The sequence below is a fragment of the Haliotis rufescens genome, unplaced genomic scaffold (assembly GCF_023055435.1).
Source record: "Haliotis rufescens isolate VD_foot unplaced genomic scaffold, xgHalRufe1.0.p SCAF_28, whole genome shotgun sequence".
Lineage (NCBI taxonomy): Eukaryota > Metazoa > Mollusca > Gastropoda > Lepetellida > Haliotidae > Haliotis > Haliotis rufescens.
This window is the reverse complement of record NW_025963979.1, coordinates 5,727,043-5,745,924: the sequence shown is the minus strand read 5'-3', so window position 1 is coordinate 5,745,924 and position 18,882 is coordinate 5,727,043. Positions and strand designations below refer to the sequence as shown.

Below are 18,882 nucleotides of genomic sequence, written 5' to 3'. Positions count from 1 at the left end.
TCGGCATCAGTACAGACTAGTACAAGCAGCCACACAAACACACACACGTACATGCACGTCGCTATATAAGTGCAATAATCTTGGACGCGATGTTAAACCCCATTTCACCTCACCTCTGTGAGGTATACACAGCATCATTGCATGAGACACATCACAACCAAAATTGATTTTAACAGTGGATGTATATGCTGTGTCTCCAAGTCAGGAGTTTAATGTGTCCACTACTGAATCCAACTTGGCAGGCCATAACATCACAATTTAGTATTCATTGGAAACAAAATATGTAATTTGGTCATACCTGTTGCAACGGTCCAGGCCAGGGTTCGATTCCAAACATGGGTACAATGTGTGCAACCCATTTCTGGTGTCCCCAGCCATGATATTGCTAAAAGCAGCATAAAACCACTCACTCACTCACTCACGGAAAGCTTGCAAACAGTGTGTTCTTTTCAACCAAAGTCATGGTACAATAATTGATTTTCATGAAAGTGTGCATGTTTCAGTGAGTAAAAGCTCTTTCCTGATATTGCAGCGTTTGTGATATACAGCTTCCTGAGTCTGTGCTATGAGTACCTGGGAGGTGAAGGGGCTATTATGTCTGAAATTCGGGGGAAGCCCATCAGGTAAGCTTGCCATGTTTTGTGTTTTTCCATTTATATCTAAATATAGATCAATTTAAAACTCCGACTAAATGAATTTGAGAAGCTTTGATTGTTATTTTATTGTTACAATGAGGGTTTAAAGATGTTACTGTAAGAGTTGCCTCCCCTCCACAGGTCCAGCTGGTTGTGGTGCACGTGTTGCCTTGCTGGCAGGCAGTACACGATTGGTTTCCTCAGGTTCTGCAAGCAGGTAAGCATGGGAACATCATGGCAGGAAATTTGTCACATGGCAGTGGAAATGCAAATATTTTTGTTGTTATAACTCTGTTTTTCATGTGTGTTGAATTTGTACCTTGTTGATGCTGTGTACATGTAGCATATGCTGTATCTTGTAACTAAATTGATGATATGTTCGGCATAACCCTGTTTAATCGACCCATGAAGACCCGGGCTAGAACAGTTTTTAAGTAACCCATGCGACTATGCTTGTCGTAAGAGGCGATTAACAGGAACAGGTGGTCAGGTTCGCCGACTTTGTTGATGCATGCCAATGTATCCCAATCGCGTGAATCGATGCTCATGATATCAATCACTTGTTTGGTCCAAACTCAATTATTTTACAGATTGCCATCATATAGCTGGAATATTGCTGAGTGCGGCATAAAACAACAATCAACATCAATAACGTGTTATTTTTTGTTTTGTACGAGAGACAAACAAACAAACAACAAATACTGTAAAATCAGTCAATCAAGTCACAAACTAATTTTTGTCTAGAACATGATAGACTTTGAACTCTGAATATGTGGTATACATGTTAAGCAAAGACTTTATGAATATTTGGGTTTGCTATGTTTGACCGTGAGGGTATTTTCGTTGCCAGCACATCTATAAATGGGTTACAATGTCTTGTATTGCCAGGCCACGCTTCAGTTCTGCATCATCAAACCAGTGATGGCCGTCCTGACTCTTATCCTGCAGGCCTTCAGTCTGTACAAGGACGGAAACTTCTCGTGAGTTGGTTTTCCATACTTTTGTAAGATTTGGTTCCGATATTTACAGATTACGAGTTGTAAATTATCAGTGAAATTTGGTTCCAGGATATCTATATGCATCGGATTTCTCAAGATGTTCTTAACAGATGGATCTGGGTTTAGAGAATTGGTCATTAGCTCTCTGTCCATTCATGTAAGATAGAACATAGGATAAGCTTAATGGAGACATTATTCACAGTTAGTTAGAACTGACTGGAAATAGTGATAACATTCTGACTACTTCATGGAGTGTTTAGGTCATTGACCATGGGTCACCCTCGAACTGAATGTCAAGATCCTCTTTATTTGGTGGCATGTTAAAAGTGCATATTTATTGGGCAATTGTACAACATCCTAAGATGTGATGTTTGATGTCAGACATGGTGGTGGCTACCTGTACATCACCATCATCTACAACATCTCGGTGTCCCTGGCGCTGTACGGCCTGATCCTGTTCTACAACGCAACCAAGGAGCTCCTCAGCCCATACGAGCCAATCCTCAAGTTCTGCATCATCAAGTCCGTCATCTTCTTGTCCTTCTGGCAGGGTAAGACAACGCAAACACCTTCTTACGTTGATGTAGCTGATTTGAATTCTGTGAGCTGTTTCGGTCCTTGTTTGTAGTTTCCCATCTACTGGCACACAATCCAATAACCATTCCTAAGTTCTCATGTAAACATGTGTAATAATGCAATCAGCCACTTGTTTGCCTGGCAACCAGCCACTGGTCTGCCTATCCCAGACTTTATGATGTACAGGCTGGCACACAATACAGCATATCAAACCATATTAACTGCACTAACTGTACTCACTAGTAACACTCGCTTGCCTGACCAGCATGGTATTGTTCACAGACCAATGTCGCTGCTAGATTATTGTTGACAGCTGCATAACATCACCATCAGTCAGTGACTCACTCAATTCAATTCCATCTATCCTCACACTGCAGTTCAATTTCCTGCAGGTGTTGTCCTTGCTATCCTTGAGAAGACAGAAGTGATCAGTCCAATCTTTGCTGAAGGCAACCAGCTGAAGGTGGGAGTGGGTACGGTATCTGCAGGCTGGCAAAACTTCCTCATCTGTGCGGAGATGTTCATGGCCGCCATCGCCCTGCGCTTCGCCTTCCCACACAGCATCTACAGCTCTGCACCGGCAGCCACCCACGGCCGCACCGTGTCCCTCCAGAGCATCTCCTCCAGCCTGAAGGAGACCATGAACCCCCGCGACATCATGCAGGACGCCATCCACAACTTCCACCCCCAGTACCAGCAGTACACCCAGCACGGCATGAAGCCGCCCAAGGAGGATGAGTTCAACGAGTCCGGCGCCTGGCCACATGACCCTTACCAGCGTGGACGACCTCAACAGAACGGAAATGCTGCCCCTCCACAACCTGGGCAGCAGACCACAGCCACTCCCAACAAGAACCGATTTAATGAAAAGACAACCCTTCTGAGTTCTGACGACGAGTTCCAGTGAAGGATTGATCGTCTCAATGGCAGCTGACTGATAATGGACCATTGTGGGCTGGCTGTGTCTGTCAGTTAGGATATACTTGGTTGTTATGTGAAACTCTCCCACAATTTACATGTGACTAAACAATGTCTATACCAAGCATGCTCTGTTGGACATCCTAATACACCATATATGTGTGTATGTCTCATAAGTGTACATCATGACAGCTGAGCAAACTAAACGGAACATGTACTTGCTTAACCAGCCACAGAGCTTATCAGAGCTATCAGTAGCCCCAAATTATTTTTGCAAAGAAATTGGAAGTGAATTTATCCAATCTAGAAAGTGAACTGTATAGTAGCTACAGATGTTGTGACCACATATGCAGTATCCATGTCGAAACAAGTATAAGTGGTGAATACGATTTTCTCTTTCAAAGAAATTTTAGCCAACATGTCAGTATAAAGATCAACATTTTGATGGGACTAGAAATCTAAGTTCATTGGATATATTGAACATTCACGTGCATATATGAATTAATTATCTTTAATATCTCACCCTATAAGCTTCATAAGCTGGACTTGGAATCCAGCTGCCTAAGCCTCTGTCATGGAAATGACATCCGTATGTGTTATTTATTACCGTTTACTTGGTGTTTGTGTACAGGTCTCTCTTGTAATGATTCCAAACAAATACTATTTTATCACCTCTGTGTTGTCGGCTGTATACTTCTTAGGCTGAAACAATACGCCACATGTTTCGCGATACAATAAAATATCACATGATACATAGCTTCTCTGTTTCATGTAACAGTATTATTGTTATCTTGATTTAACAAATGTTATCTTGATTTAACAAAGACTTGTCTTGATTTAACAAAGAATTATTTTGAATTAACAAAGAAAAGAAGCTTCTTTTTTTCCAATATCATGCTTTCATGTCTAATAACCATGTGACTTTAGGACAACACCAATACATGATGACACTGAAAGAAGGCAAAATGCTACGGTGAAAATGCCAATGTAGAACAGTGTCAGTTGGTAGACCATATGATGTGGAGAATGAATCATATCATTAAGTTTGACACGGCAGTGTATTGGTGAATTGTCTCAGCCTTTACTGTCTACATGTGCTGTCACAGTTAGAGGTATTAATGCTGAGTTACAATGCTGCTCGTCCTCTAGATGCCAGCGTGTTTCTAGGATGTCTGTTATCTAGGCTCTAGGCTCTTGTCATGCATGAATTCTATGGATATGTTAGTTGTCATCCGACTCGGATGAATAGCCTGTAGAGTTGGCCATGATTATTTCCATGTTAGATTGGACTCTTGTGTTATGTTGTGCCTGTTATTTTACTGGACTTTAATAGTATAGTTGTGTTACTGGAGGCAGAGTTGTACATACAAATGCTATTTTCTTAAATTGGAATGTTATATTTTCATTTAGCATGTGTTTTAAGGTTGTAAATTAGAACCTCTATGAAAATATGGCAGTTTCATTGACAACAATTTATTGTAGATTTAATACAAGATGTAATCTGTGTGGGGCAAAACTTGTACTGTCATGTTAGAATCAGTGACAGTCTAGCATGCACATATTATAGTTAGAGGTCATTTGGTTTTTTTCAGTCAATTTTGCTGTATTTGTTGTTTTGCCAACTAACGATGGCAAACCTGTGCCATTGATTAATTGACGACAGTATGTCATTAACCTGAACACTTCTTTAATGAGCATGTCATAACCATTGGCATCAATGATGAATTTATGTCCTTAAATTGTATATCTCTAGCTTTATATCACCATGACCCTTACAGCAAGATTCTGTCAATTACCAGCTTGATGTAAATGTTATATCCATGGGTTGCAGCTTTGATAAGTTCAGGCTGTCACATACTCAGATGTGTCAGTTTGCCCAGTGTAGCAGGCTGTCACATACTCAGATGTGTCAGTTTGCCCAGTGTAGCAGGCTGTCACATACTCCGCTGTGTCAGTTTGCCCAGTGTAGCAGGCTGTCACATACTCAGATGTGTCAGTTTGCCCAGTGTAGCAGGCTGTCACATACTCCGCTGTGTCAGTTTGCCCAGTGTAGCAGGCTGTCACATACTCCGCTGTGTCAGTTTGCCCAGTGTAGCAGGCTGTCACATACTCCGCTGTGTCAGTTTGCCCAGTGTAGCAGGCTGTCACATACTCCGCTGTGTCAGTTTGCCCAGTGTAGCAGGCTGTCACATACTCAGATGTGTCAGTTTGCCCAGTGTAGCAGGCTGTCACATACTCCGCTGTGTCAGTTTGCCCAGTGTAGCAGGCTGTCACATACTCCGCTGTGTCAGTTTGCCCAGTGTAGCAGGCTGTCACATACTCCGCTGTGTCAGTTTGCCCAGTGTAGCAGGCTGTCACATACTCCGCTGTGTCAGTTTGCCCAGTGTAGCAGGCTGTCACATACTCCGCTGTGTCAGTTTGCCCAGTGTAGAAGTATCCTTAGGGCAGGTAGAACTGTTTTGTTTTCCAAAGTGTGCTCCTGTGTTATCTTTGTTTGGGTGGTGAGAAATACGAGATGTTTTTTCTGCTTTGTGAATTAGTGACAGATCCAAGGCATCCTTGTTACGTGGTGGGTCCTCTGTTGATGCTGTTTATGTGTGTCCATAGCAACCATTGTTTCTTTGCAGTCAAGGCAGGACGAATCACCAACTCAGGATACAATATTTGTGTTATGACTTTTTCAACATTTGTATTTAATTGCTGATGAAGGGTCTGTCTCGAAAGATTGAATATCATTTGTAGAGAATTAGGCAGCTGAATGTGGGTTGAAATAAATGATATACATGGGACAACTAGTTGCCATGCACATGGAACGAAAATAATCTTTTGAGACAATTCCTTGAGTATATATGCTTCCTGGTATGTGCGCAGTTGACAGTGTTTCTCTCCTGTAGACAAGGCTGGTGTTATCAATGTTTACTTGCACATTTAGAAAAAGCTATAGATTTGTGATGTTGTAGATTAGGATGCAGTTTTGATGGTCAAGTTCTCAATGGTAAATGCCTGTATTTCATTCAGTTAGATTCCTGAAAGTCTATCATTCATCCTGTTTCTTAACATTCAGCAAAAGACCATGTTAATGGACATCAAATCACATCCAACTGTGAACACCTTTGTGAGTTACTTGCCCCTCACATGCCAGGGTAACAGGAGAACTGATGTGTATCTGTGCCAGTGTTGTTCCTTGTCAGATGAAGGTCATCACAACCAATGTAAGCTTGCCAAATAGTTTTATAATTGATTCAGAACGCTTTTATTAGTTGTTGTCAATCAAAATTAGTCAGTAAAAATCAATAGTATGCCTGCTACCATACAAGGCTGTTGACACTGGAATATTGTCCCCACAAGGTTGTAATGACATTGTGTTACACTGGATGTCATTGAGTAGTGCAAGAATATATTATTTTGGCCTTGTGTAGTAAAATTCATTTTGGTCTAGTAAGCCCAGCTAACAAAAGTCCATGATGATGATGTTAAAATATACCAACAATGATCCTGAGAACCAAGTTCAGGCCAGCTGACTTAAAGGTTTAATACACAGACTGTAACATCTTACAAGTTCAAAAAGACTTACGAATGGACACAGGTGGTTCCATGTGCTGCAGTTATCTCCCTTACCTACCAGGCTGCTTGACATCGGTTTAATTCCCACATTGGTCAAAGTTATCCTTCTCTGTCAGCAACAATGATGCAGTACTCAATGGTTTAACAATTGTGTAAAATGTCTATAGATGGCCTCAAAATGGATGTGATGCAGTGAAGTCTAATAATGTGAAGAAATACTGATCACAGCCTTGAATTCACTTGAAACTGATGGCGATAAGAGTTGAAATACTATGTAATCTCTTCAGAGGACTCTGTGACACCTATCTACTACTTAAGCATCACTGAAGGTGTGTGATAGTCCCCATTTGAAATACTGTTGGAATTCCTGCCTGTCATTATATTTGTTTCATTTACACCTGTTGTTTGTTATGTTGATATTAACCATGTGTAACATTGACAGCGTTAGAAATTGGCACTTGTCCTATTGTCCTTGCCAAACTGCCCAATAGTTAAGGTATCACAAGGATTATAGTCCTCGCAACTTGAAATAGAATCACGAAAAATCGAAATGATTAATTAACGAAGATAGCTACATGTGTGCTAATACTCATTGAGTGAAAACAAGCCATTCCACTGATAAGAAATATTACTTACAGAAATGACAAACATTGCAGAGTGAGCTTTTCAAGAAGTATCCATTTTGCTGGCAATAAACATCATCATTGACTTTTGATTACCATCCTGGTAAGCTTAGGCAGTCAGGAGACAGTATTTAGGGTATATTTAGGAGAGCATGCAGTGTACGTTCATTACCAGCATTAACTGAAAGAACATGACGTGCAGATGTAGTATTTAAAACACTATTGACCAAGTTCACTGCGAAGTATAACCACTAGTGGTCACCTGACCTGATTCTTACCCGGATTGTAATCACATGATCAAAACTTAGTGATGATATTTATCGTTAGCAAAATAGATATTTCTTGAAAAGCACTCTTTCCAATTTTTGTGATTACTGTAACTAATATTCCATATCAGCAGAATGGCTTGTTTTCATTTCGTCATTAGTAGCAGACACCCAGCTGTCTTCATTAATTAATCATTGAGATATTTCATGATTTTACATGTATTTCAAGTGGCGCGACTACAGTAGGAATTTGTCATTTTTAAGGAGTTTGTTTTCTGTTATCCTTTTAAGACTATTGGACTAAACATGTCAGCTTCTATCGCTGCATCGATATCATTAGTCGTGTGATATTGTCCCATAGCTGTGACTGTACTGTGGGACACAATGTCCCAGCATTAGATGTGTGCCTGTGCAGGTCCTACATGAGCATATAATTAATAGAGAGGCAGGAGTTGATTCATTACATTGACCTGATTTTAAGATAACTATACTTGTAATTGAAGCTGTTCACAGTTTAATCTCTTGATAAATGTTGCATAAAGAAATATTACACAAAATATTTACTAATTCTATAAATAAGACTAAATCCAAATTTAGCACAAATTTGAAAATGTTTTTTGTTGATTTTATCACACAGCATAACAATATGAGTGCAAGTTGTCTCACTAAACAGCTTGACACTGTTATTTATCATGCAAATAACCACTGCTCTGTCAGTGGCTTCAAGATATTTGAAGACAATTCTTTCAAGGTAATTCATGTTTCTTGTTTTCAATTTTACAGGATTATCTTCACAGTATATTGCTATAAAGTCAGCCTTAGTTTTTAGCTGAGCTACCATATCATTTCCAATTCATATCAGCAGAAAGTGGTATATGTATTATACAAATGAATGTGTATTTAACATTCTCAGTTTTATGTTTCATGTGTAAATAGTATTGTAAATGTGTCATGTTACTTGTTTTCTAGATGATTTTACACTTGAACACAGGCTTTAGTTAATGGCACAAGATGACAGATGTATGATGTTAGCAACTTTATCACCTGGAATAGTGACAGGTGGAACACTTTCAACCACATATCTTTCTTTAAGTCTGAAGAGGAAATAAGGATTTTGTAGAGATGAATCCAGAATTTTGGAAAAAGGATGTGCACACAAGCAACAAAAATATGCGATGTCATGGAACAAAATAACAACAATGCACATCCCTGCGGCCCCTGTGGGTCTGCCAGTGCTTTGCTAGATGTTTCATTTCGTTAAAGTTGGAAACACTAACAATTACCCAAGTGAAAACCAACATGCATCATTGTTTAGAAATTTCTTTCACTGAAACATAAACTTTTCTTTGGCAGTGATACCTTCCAATTCCAACATCCAATTCACAGAATGCTATAATTCTGACATTTCATCTGATCATCCCCAAAACAGTTCCATCTTTTCATAAATGTCATGGTTAATCCCACAAAGTATAATTTTGATGACATTACATTTCAATATTATGTGCTGCTACTAGCTGCTGATCACCCAAATGCATATCAGAAATTGAAGTGGCTGTGAAAGATAGTTTTATTGCTGTATTATTTCATCATTATCTTTCAATGTAAGGTCACAAACATCCTAATACAAACCTAACTGAAAAATAAGCTCTCATGTAATTGCAGTCAGTTTATGGCACCTGTTCCACCTTCAATTCCAGCACTTATCATAATCAATGACACTGATGGTATTCCCAGATACATATTCAATTAATTCCACTTTTTGTGATTCTTATGTCATGGGGATTATGTCAGAAAACTTCAAGGTTGCTATCGAAAAGAATTCTCAAATGAAGGAGAAGGGGAATTTTCTGTCATATTCTATACTGATGACCATCATTCTGAATATATTTTAGAAGAAATTATCTAAATGCCATTTTGTTACGGAAATATTTGTTTCAGGAAACCTATATTGAAAGTTAAGACAAATCCCCCAAAATAATTAATATCAATGTTTGGAATGAATTATTACATAAAATTCTCACTGTTTGCACTTCATGAGGAATTTTGAAAGAAAAGGTTACCAATACCAAAGATTTAAAATTATTACACTGATAATAGTGATCACCCTTGTATATTTTTCTTTAATTTTTTTCATATAGCCCCTGAATCAAATACTTGCCATTAGAATCTCACTCACTTTTATGATGCGTCAGTGGCAGACATTTCTATTTTCACATTATATTCTACGTAAAACTTGTTTTATGTTTGCTATTGTGATAATGATAGATCAACATTTTATTGGTGTTTTGTTGCGTACTTCAGTGACCATGTCAACAAGAGTAATGTTGTGCTAGGGACCAGTGTATTACAACACCCTTCTGTGCAGGTATTGTCATTCAAGTCCCGCCATCAATATGTGATTTATTTTTTAAGTAGCAAATTATCTCATCATATATGCAGTTGTGAAAGCATTTTCCGATGATGTTTGTCACAAAATTTTATTTTTTTTCATGGTTTGAAGGTTGAATGAACTTTGAATTATTTTCAGTTCAGGATATTTGCTGTAATATCTGTAGAATGTTGCTTAGTTGTTAAGCTGTTAATACAAATTGTTCATTGGTTTTTAGCTGTGTACATTGCTGGTGGGTGTTCTGTCACGTCCGAGTTGTAAAGTGTGATATATATATATATATATATATATATACAAATATATATATGAAAATAAAATTGTTGATCTTGTCTTATTAGCGTGTTCTTTCTGAGTGTCAGAAGGTGATGCATTGATTATTATATGATCATGTTTATCATACTGATTTTATAAAATGAGTGTCAGAATTCTTGTATTTCCCGATGTTTCATAAAATGTCAGCATAATAATTTCTTTATTACCTATTCTTTCTTAATCCTTTTGAGCTCCCCTTTAGAAAAATGCAGTGATCACCACTGCTGTCCAAGAAAACCACAACGAACGACGTCAACATTCTTCCACAGGAACGTCAAAATTCTAACCTTACGTTACTTTAAGATTTGAATGACGTCAACAGTGCACTGGTGTGCAAGAAGTGATATTTGCACTAGTGCAAATAAAAACATTTTAACCAGGTTATTTCTAATCCTATGGGTAATAACCAAGATTATTTCCAGGGTAGCCTTTGTCCACAAGGGACTTGACGTTAGAATGTGTCCTAGCAACCTATGCTAGATGTATCAGGTAATTAAATGGATAGGATCAATCTCTTAAAATCAGATCATTTTCTCCGAGACGATACCTTTCTGCCGGAAGATCTAAACAGTCAATCAGGCTTCTAATCTCTCTGCACGTATGAGCGAAGCATTCAGACACAGTTATCTGACTTCTGTATATAACTTCCGACTGCCCAAAATGGAAAGTTGTGCCAATATATTGTTGTGGATATGTTATAGGCCCTGTCATATCAGAGCAACATGTCAACACCTACATCCAATTGGGGTATGATCGAAGGGATAGTTTAGTCCTGAGTGGGTTTTCATTTGTACAAATAGACATTTCCAAATCAAGGTAAGAGAGCAAAGTTTGGGTTCATCTGACACAACACTCCATGGAGGCGTCTTGACGCAGAGAAGTATTGTATCGGAGTAACAGATCTGGTTTTAATGAGAAAATGGAGATAGGATGGTCAGACTCAGTCAGCATACCATAGCGAGGTGTGACTGGTTTCTCAGTTCCAGACTTTAGTATTCACAGGCCACCATCACAAAGCTGAAATGTTTGAGGTGGTGTCGGTGAAACACAGTAGGTTTTGTGAACACCATACCTCTGTTCGTGTGGGCCTTCATCATGTAAGCCGTGTCACATCCTCCGCTGCCAGTACCCATTCTAGGACAAATTCTGTTGCAAGACAAGTTTGTTTATTGGCACAAGTGAAAAGTACAGATATAACAATAGTTCCTGTAGCAGAGTTATCACAGTTGTTAATGATACAGCCACAGGATTCAGACTCCACAATAAAGTTCCATATTTAAATCATTTAATAATACTAAAATAACATATCAAAACTCTTTTAAAAAAATATTCCTGTTTGCCTATATACGACTTTGGGGACTATTATCACAGTCTGATGCCTGTGGTGGCAGAGGACACAGATACATGACAAATGTAGATGCAGGTTTACAGGGATTGAGAAGTGCAGTGACTTCTTCCAATACAGTTTGTCAACAGAGACTTAAAATATTTTAAAGCATATTCATGTAAGGCAAAAAAGCTAAACTGTGAAATGAGCATGCATGATTTACAGTCAACAAGGTCCTCACTGTTGAGTGCTACTATCCTTCTGGCTGTTTGACAGCGGACAACTAAGTCATTCAATGACGCGATTCTTATCTAGATTTACAATAATTCCAATTATTTAAGCAACCAAATGGAATAAATATTGTACAATATATAAAATGGACTCCAGGACTGACACTTACTGCAAGGATGTCAGCAAGAGTACATACAAAATCATGCTGAGTCTCTGAACGGTATGCAAGCCTCAGTTAAGTGTCATATCTATACATACATATGGAATTTAAACACTGGTTGCATTCATACTGCACTACAATCTGGATCAAAATACATCTAAAGACTTTTGTCTAATGAGAGATAATCATTTGATTATGAATATCCTCAAATATGAACTGCAGACCGTTTGTTGTGTTGCCAGAGAGATGTTGAGACAATATCTGGTCAACAGTACCACAAATGTCGCACAAATATATTGATGCTCTTTTATTAACAATAACAGTGTTTACAATAACAGTGTTTACAGAATCTGTACTTCCATCCCCATACAACATGGCTGATGAAGAAAGGGCTTCACAAATTTCAGCCTTGTTTGGATTCCTGGCCTACACAACACACTCACCACTGGCCTTGTAAAGTTCGTGAGAAACTTGGCACCAATATTATAGCCACATTATGACAGCAAAGAGGCATCTCAACTTTTGTTTGTCTGTTGTTTATTGTTGCAGTCTGCAATATACACAGCAACCTGTAAATAATTGTGTCTTGGCCAGACAAACCAGTGGTTGATGTAATGAGCAAAGGCCCATGTCAGTGGAACATGACGACACAGTTGAACATGTTCAACAAACCTAGTTCACCATCATCCTGTGCCTTATTTTGTTGTTTTATTTGTTGTTTAATGCTGCACTCAGCAATATTCCAGCTACATGATGGTAGTCTGGACCACAGACAATCGAGTGATTGATATCATTAGCATCGATCCACGCAATTGGGATACCATGACATGCATCAACCAAGTCAGTGAGTCTGACCACCGAATCCCGATCGTCGCCTCTTAAAACAAGCATGGGTTTCTGAAGACCTATTCTAACCCGGATCTTCATGGGTCCATCACAGGTGAGACAGGCAAAGCTTAATATGATGCAAAACAAGACAAATGACATACATTGTTACTAATACATGGATCATGAATACAATTATTAAAACAAAACATGATAGATCACAAGTAATGAAAACTCAAAATGATAAAAAAACACATAAAAGCAAGCCACTAAAAAGCTAACAATATATGATGGGAGGCATGACAATGATTTCTTGACTAAAATCTTAACTTAAAAACTGGTGTCCTCACTGACAGATCCGTTTACTTCCCAAACATGTTGAGAATGGCTTAAGACTCAGAATTATTCAGATTCCATATGGAATGGAAACGTAACAACCAGAGGTACTGATGCACACCTCTTTGCCATTGTTTAAAACCAAGTGAGGATCATACACACTTCTATCTTCATACTATCTTCATCACCAAAATCTGGTTGTTGCTCGCAAGGACATGACGTTGTGTCATGAAGGACAAGCTCATCGCAATGCTTGTGACATTTTGATGTAAGATTATTGAAATTATCAAAATTTCATAATACTTTTTTCCTTGTAACCTATCACTTAAATGTGATATATGACAAAAAAACATATTTTGCAACTGATAATGACCTGATGGGAAAACTCAAAATAACAATAGCAGTGCAACCACAAGCATCTCCCCAAGCAAGTTCCAAGGTTAAGGTCACAATCTGACCCTGTTACACCACATCAGAGTATAATTACACATAGTGTTATGTAATATCAAAATGATTAGAATGAGTATTTGCAGATATGTTTCCAACTTGAAAGGACAATACCAATATTGCCTTGTCACAAATATTGGGAGATGACGGCATCCTATATTTGCGACACAGGCAGTTTTATGTGACGCCGTTCCAACAACAGATTATCTCAGCTGATGTTTCCACTTGAGATTAGGAAATCAACATTTTCCTACATTTACTCAGAAGAATAGACCATTGGTAATATAAATAACCTATGTGCAACTCAGAATTATGCAAGATCTGTCCCTTATGAATTAATGTTGGAAGTGCCTTGCCACGGCTTGGTCCTAACAAAAGTGATTTACTCGTCTCAGATAATCTCCAAGTCATTGTAGCTTGTAGGCTTTTCCTGAATATCTTTACACAGCAAAAATTATAGGAAACATGGAAATATACTATCAAATTCAAACATTCCGTAAGAAAATTATTCAACTTTGTGAACAAGATTTGCACTTTTTTAACAATTCATTACGTTGTACCTGATATCCAAAAACAAGTAAAATGTTGCCAGTTATCCTGAGGACAACGAGTCAGAAAGTCCCCCTCTCGTGTTTCGTGTGATAACTTGCACTCATATTGTTATGCCATGTGATAAAATCAACAAAAAGCATTTTCAAATTTGTGCTAAATTTGGATTTAGTCATATTTATAGAATTAGTAAATGCTTTGTGTAATATTTCTTCATGCAACATTTATCAAGAGATTAAACTGTGAACAGCTTCAGTTATAAGTCACCCTCTCCATTATCTCCATCAGGACAAGGCCTCACAAGTGTGTCACCTGTGCTTTATCCATTTGGCTTTTCGCAATAAAATATGTCCAAATCAATCATTGTCTGTATGATTCCACAGCAACCTATTGCAGTAGAAATTGGAAACCAGTTGCTCCACACACTGAGGTAGATGACTCCAAATCACTCTTCTAAGTATATAATTATCTTTGAAATGTTTGATGCACAAAATACATTGTGAAACAACAGGGAACTGTGAAGTTAAGTATGGACACTCGATATCAATATTTGGGTAGGGGATACAACGTGTTATTCTGTTCTACTGAGAAATAATAAACATGAATTAATAACAATATTTCTCATTTGATTCCATGCATATCCCATATTCAAGAGATGGTGCTATGTTTCCCCTATCAAGCTGTGATAACAATGCAATATGAATTCCAACAAAGAGATTGTCATGGCAAGATGAAGAAAACCCAACTGTGGTATGGTCAGTTTGTAAATACAATGAAAGTAGTTTATGTGACTCTAACTAAAACCATAGTTTTATATCTTACATGAACTGATATTCATGTTCAGGTAGATATAAAACCAAAAATGAAACAAAGCATGCAACTGAATGTGCTACAACATGAAAATATGTTCAATTCATATCTGAATATGAAAATATCGTCTTTTCTATCACAAAACAAGATGGTACAAATTACTGTACCAACCAACAATGTAAAGCTGTACACACTGTTTTCTGGAACATTTTCCACTTTTGCATTGAATTAAAAAGTATCATATGTGTCATGTCATATTTCTTTTTGTACCAATACCATTCTTTCTATAAAACTGTCACCTCAGATCCTTCAACAAAGATTGTGTCACCATTGAAGAATTACCACAGTGCTGCTTCTCTCAACATGCCCTAGCTCACAGCAACACCAGCGCTGTGGCTGAAGCTATACAACACATGACCGAGCCTGTACACCGACACAAAGCTGGAAGCCCACTGTCCCACGATGGTGGTAGCCTTGTAAGGATCACTGAATGCTGCTGGCAAATCGACAAGGAATGGATGCTCCCTCTTTTGTCTTCACACTCACAAGGATCTGAGTAAAACACACAAAGTCAAATTCATTTGCAGAAATGGAAACCGGGTTGTCTCAAACTGATATTTACATAGGATCTAATGAGGGCAGAGGTAACAAGGCATCATTTTTATCATAATCATATCTGACCACTTTAACCACAAATGCAACATCTAACTTACATCTATAAAATCTCATTTCGCATGGTACGCTATATTATCGCAGTAGTTTATTTAAAATGGATCCCAATGACACACACTTCTAACCTATTAAATATGTCACACGCCAAATGTTTCTTGTTCTTTGTCCAAGTTTTATGACAAATCAATTAAAATTGATTGATGTTAATGATGGGTTCGGTAACCAAAGAATGTGTCATGAGCGACTCAAGGGCAGGCAACTCTATATTATCATGGTATCACTATTTTGTGGAATGATACATGTGGATTGTGTGGCTTACATCACTTCCTGTTTTGGATAACGACCTAAGTTGGGTTAAGGTTCATCGTCCAAACAAATGGGTTAATTTCGAATGGAGGTTGTTGTAATTCCACTTCAAAACTATCATATCAACATGTATACTGACGAGTAGCCGTGACATACTGCAATGAGTCCTGTATTGGATCAAACGATGAAATATTGTGCTTAGATTTGCATAAGCAAACAGTACAGGGTGGGTGGATTACGAGATTACGATACTTAGATAATATAGAGTCATATACATCAGCAGCATAACATAGTTCAGCTTGAGCTGGGATGATGCACAAAATCCCAGTGTGTATGATGGTAGTCAGGTCAAGATACACTATCATAGTGTAGATACAAACACATCATTATCTGTAGGATGCAGGAGGATGACAACTTCCACTGACTATTCATTGCTAGGAAGACTGCCACCTGCTGCCACCATACTGCAGATAAGTAATGTCTGGACTGGCCACTGAGCCTTGCCATTGCATACACAGCCTCATGTCTCAAGCAGATTGCTTCTGCAACATCACTGAAGTTAACTAACAATGCTGCGGTACACTGAAAATTACTGGTTACAGCTCAATACAGGTCCTAAAACTAAGTAACATATACTTTTGTATCTATGCATGGAAGATAAGATAGCTGTATTGCAACTACCTTATTCTATGTAATAAGTGCCCAGGGCACGCTCAAAATTAGAAATAGGGGGCTCTTATTGGAATATAATTTTGGTGAGAATTTTGAGCGATTGTAAATTTCATAGTTTATGCTGACAGCCTGAAATGATACAAAAGTAAAGTATGTGTGTATCATACACAACAGATATATTTTCCAGAATTTAACTGCCCACAAATAAGGGTGCATATAACACACGAGTGCGTATTATACACGAACAAATAAGTCTTGTGTACATTGATCAATCGGAAGGGGTGCTAATTGGGATTGTTCACTAGCCAATATATTAGCAAATATCGCCATGGGCGCTTATTAGAGCAGGGTACTTATTACGCTGAATACGGTAATTGTATGGAGATGATTCAATGTCCTCTCTCACCACTGATCAGTCTATAGACACGTATCCATCATTGAATGAGCGTGAGCTGCTCCACTCGATGACATTGAAGCAGTATTGGCCGATGGTGCCAGTGATCACCAGGATCAGCAACGTCCACTGCAGGCTCAGGAAGATGCTGTACGCAAACGCAGCTGCTGCAGCTATGGACTGAATGGAACACAACCCTTTAGTTATGATTATCAATCACTGATCCTGTTTAAAGATGAAAAACACCAATAAATATCCACAACATATTCTATCACCAACACCAAAATTTGTTCCTAAACAGGACAATCTTCCTTATTACTAACTTTTAATTTATTGTTACTTCAGGGAAATAGTACATGTACTTTGTGAGTGAACATATAGCTTTACTTCAGGGAAACAGTATATGTTCTTACTTAGTGGACATATGTATATATATGTACTTCAGGGAAGCAGTACATGTATTTTCTGAGTAAACATGTAGCTTTACTTCAGGGAAACAGTATATGTATTTTCTGAGTAAACATATAGCTTTACTTCAGGGAAGCAGTACATGTCTTTTCTGAGTAAACATGTAGCTTTACTTCAGGGAAACAGTACATGTATTTTCTGAGTAAACATATAGCTTTACTTCAGGGAAGCAGTACATGTATTTTCTGAGTAAACATGTAGCTTTACTTCAGGGAAACAGTACATGTATTTTCTGAGTGAACTTATAGCTTTACTTCAGGGAAGCAGTACATGTATTTTCTGAGTGAACATGTAGCTTTACTTCTGGGAAGTAGTTCAGTTTGTAAATTCAATAAAAGAAGTTTATGTGACTCTCAACTAAAACCCTAGTTTTATATCTTAAATGAACTAATATTCATTATCAGATAGAAATAAAACCAAAAATGAAACAAGCATGCAACTGAAGGTGCTACAACATGAAAATATGTTCAATTCATATCTGAATATGAAAATATTGTCTTTTCTATCACAAAACAAGATGGTACAAATTACTGTACCAACCACCATGTAAAGCTGTACACACTGTTTTCTGGAACATTTTCAACTTTTTCATTGAATAAAAAAAGTATCACATGTGTCATGTCATATTACTTATTGTACCAATACCATTCTTTTTATAAAACCGTCACCTCAGATCCTTCAACAAAGATTTTGTCACCATTGTAAAAATTACCATAATGCCGCTTCTCTCAACATGCCCTAGTTCACAGCAACACCAGCGCTGTGGCTTTATGTATATGTGTGTACAGGGAAACAGTACATGTATTTTCTGAGTGAACATATATCTTTACTTCAGGGAAACAGTACATGTACTTACTTGAACAAACTTGAAGAGGGCAAAGGCTGGAGCACTGTCTTCTGGAAACATGAAGCCCAGCACGGAGTACAGCTTAGAACAGAATCACAACAGAATCACAACAGAATCACAACAGAATCACTCCTCTTTACCCTAACTCACATGTCTGACCACTCAATGATTTCATCCGAGAATCCATAATTACTCTGAATACCTGGTCTATGTACTTCTGATTCAATTATAAAGACATCAAAACAAAAACAACAAATCACATTCCCTACATATGTATAACACTGTTTGTTCTGAAGGGGTTTTAACAAATGATAAATGAGATCTAAGGGAGGTAAGTAACCCTCATTTCTTGGACTTACATGTTCCTTTTTATTCCCACTGGATTTGAATCAATTGTTTAAAATGTTATGAGTGAGTGAATGCTGTTTAACACAGCATTCAGCAATACTCTAGCAATATGATGACAGTCTGTACTTATTTGAGTCTGGACAAGGCCAACCAACCAGTGAGTAATCTTAACCAGCCAGACAATGAGCCAGACCCGCCAATCCTCTTCA

General features: G+C 38.0%; 2 protein-coding genes across 2 annotated transcripts in view; one reads left to right on the top strand and one right to left on the bottom strand.

The window, feature by feature from the left end:
* LOC124139389 (transmembrane protein 184B-like) overlaps window positions 1-10,303 on the top strand; it is a 45,917-nt gene extending 35,614 nt beyond the window's left edge. Inside the window, exons 4-8 of the mRNA XM_046506427.2 lie at window positions 533-623; window positions 777-852; window positions 1,524-1,615; window positions 2,015-2,184; window positions 2,602-10,303. Coding sequence (XP_046362383.1) covers window positions 533-623; window positions 777-852; window positions 1,524-1,615; window positions 2,015-2,184; window positions 2,602-3,116 — 944 coding nt within the window. The 3' untranslated portion in view covers window positions 3,117-10,303. The remainder of the gene's footprint in view (window positions 1-532; window positions 624-776; window positions 853-1,523; window positions 1,616-2,014; window positions 2,185-2,601) is intronic.
* Window positions 10,304-11,430: 1,127 nt separating this feature from the next.
* Window positions 11,431-18,882, bottom strand: part of LOC124139409 (UNC93-like protein MFSD11) — a 29,863-nt gene continuing 22,411 nt past the window's right edge. The window contains exons 12-14 of the mRNA XM_046506450.2: window positions 18,335-18,406; window positions 17,023-17,190; window positions 11,431-15,518 (exon numbers count right to left, since the gene is read on the bottom strand). Coding sequence (XP_046362406.2) covers window positions 17,029-17,190; window positions 18,335-18,406 — 234 coding nt within the window. The 3' untranslated portion in view covers window positions 11,431-15,518; window positions 17,023-17,028. The remainder of the gene's footprint in view (window positions 15,519-17,022; window positions 17,191-18,334; window positions 18,407-18,882) is intronic.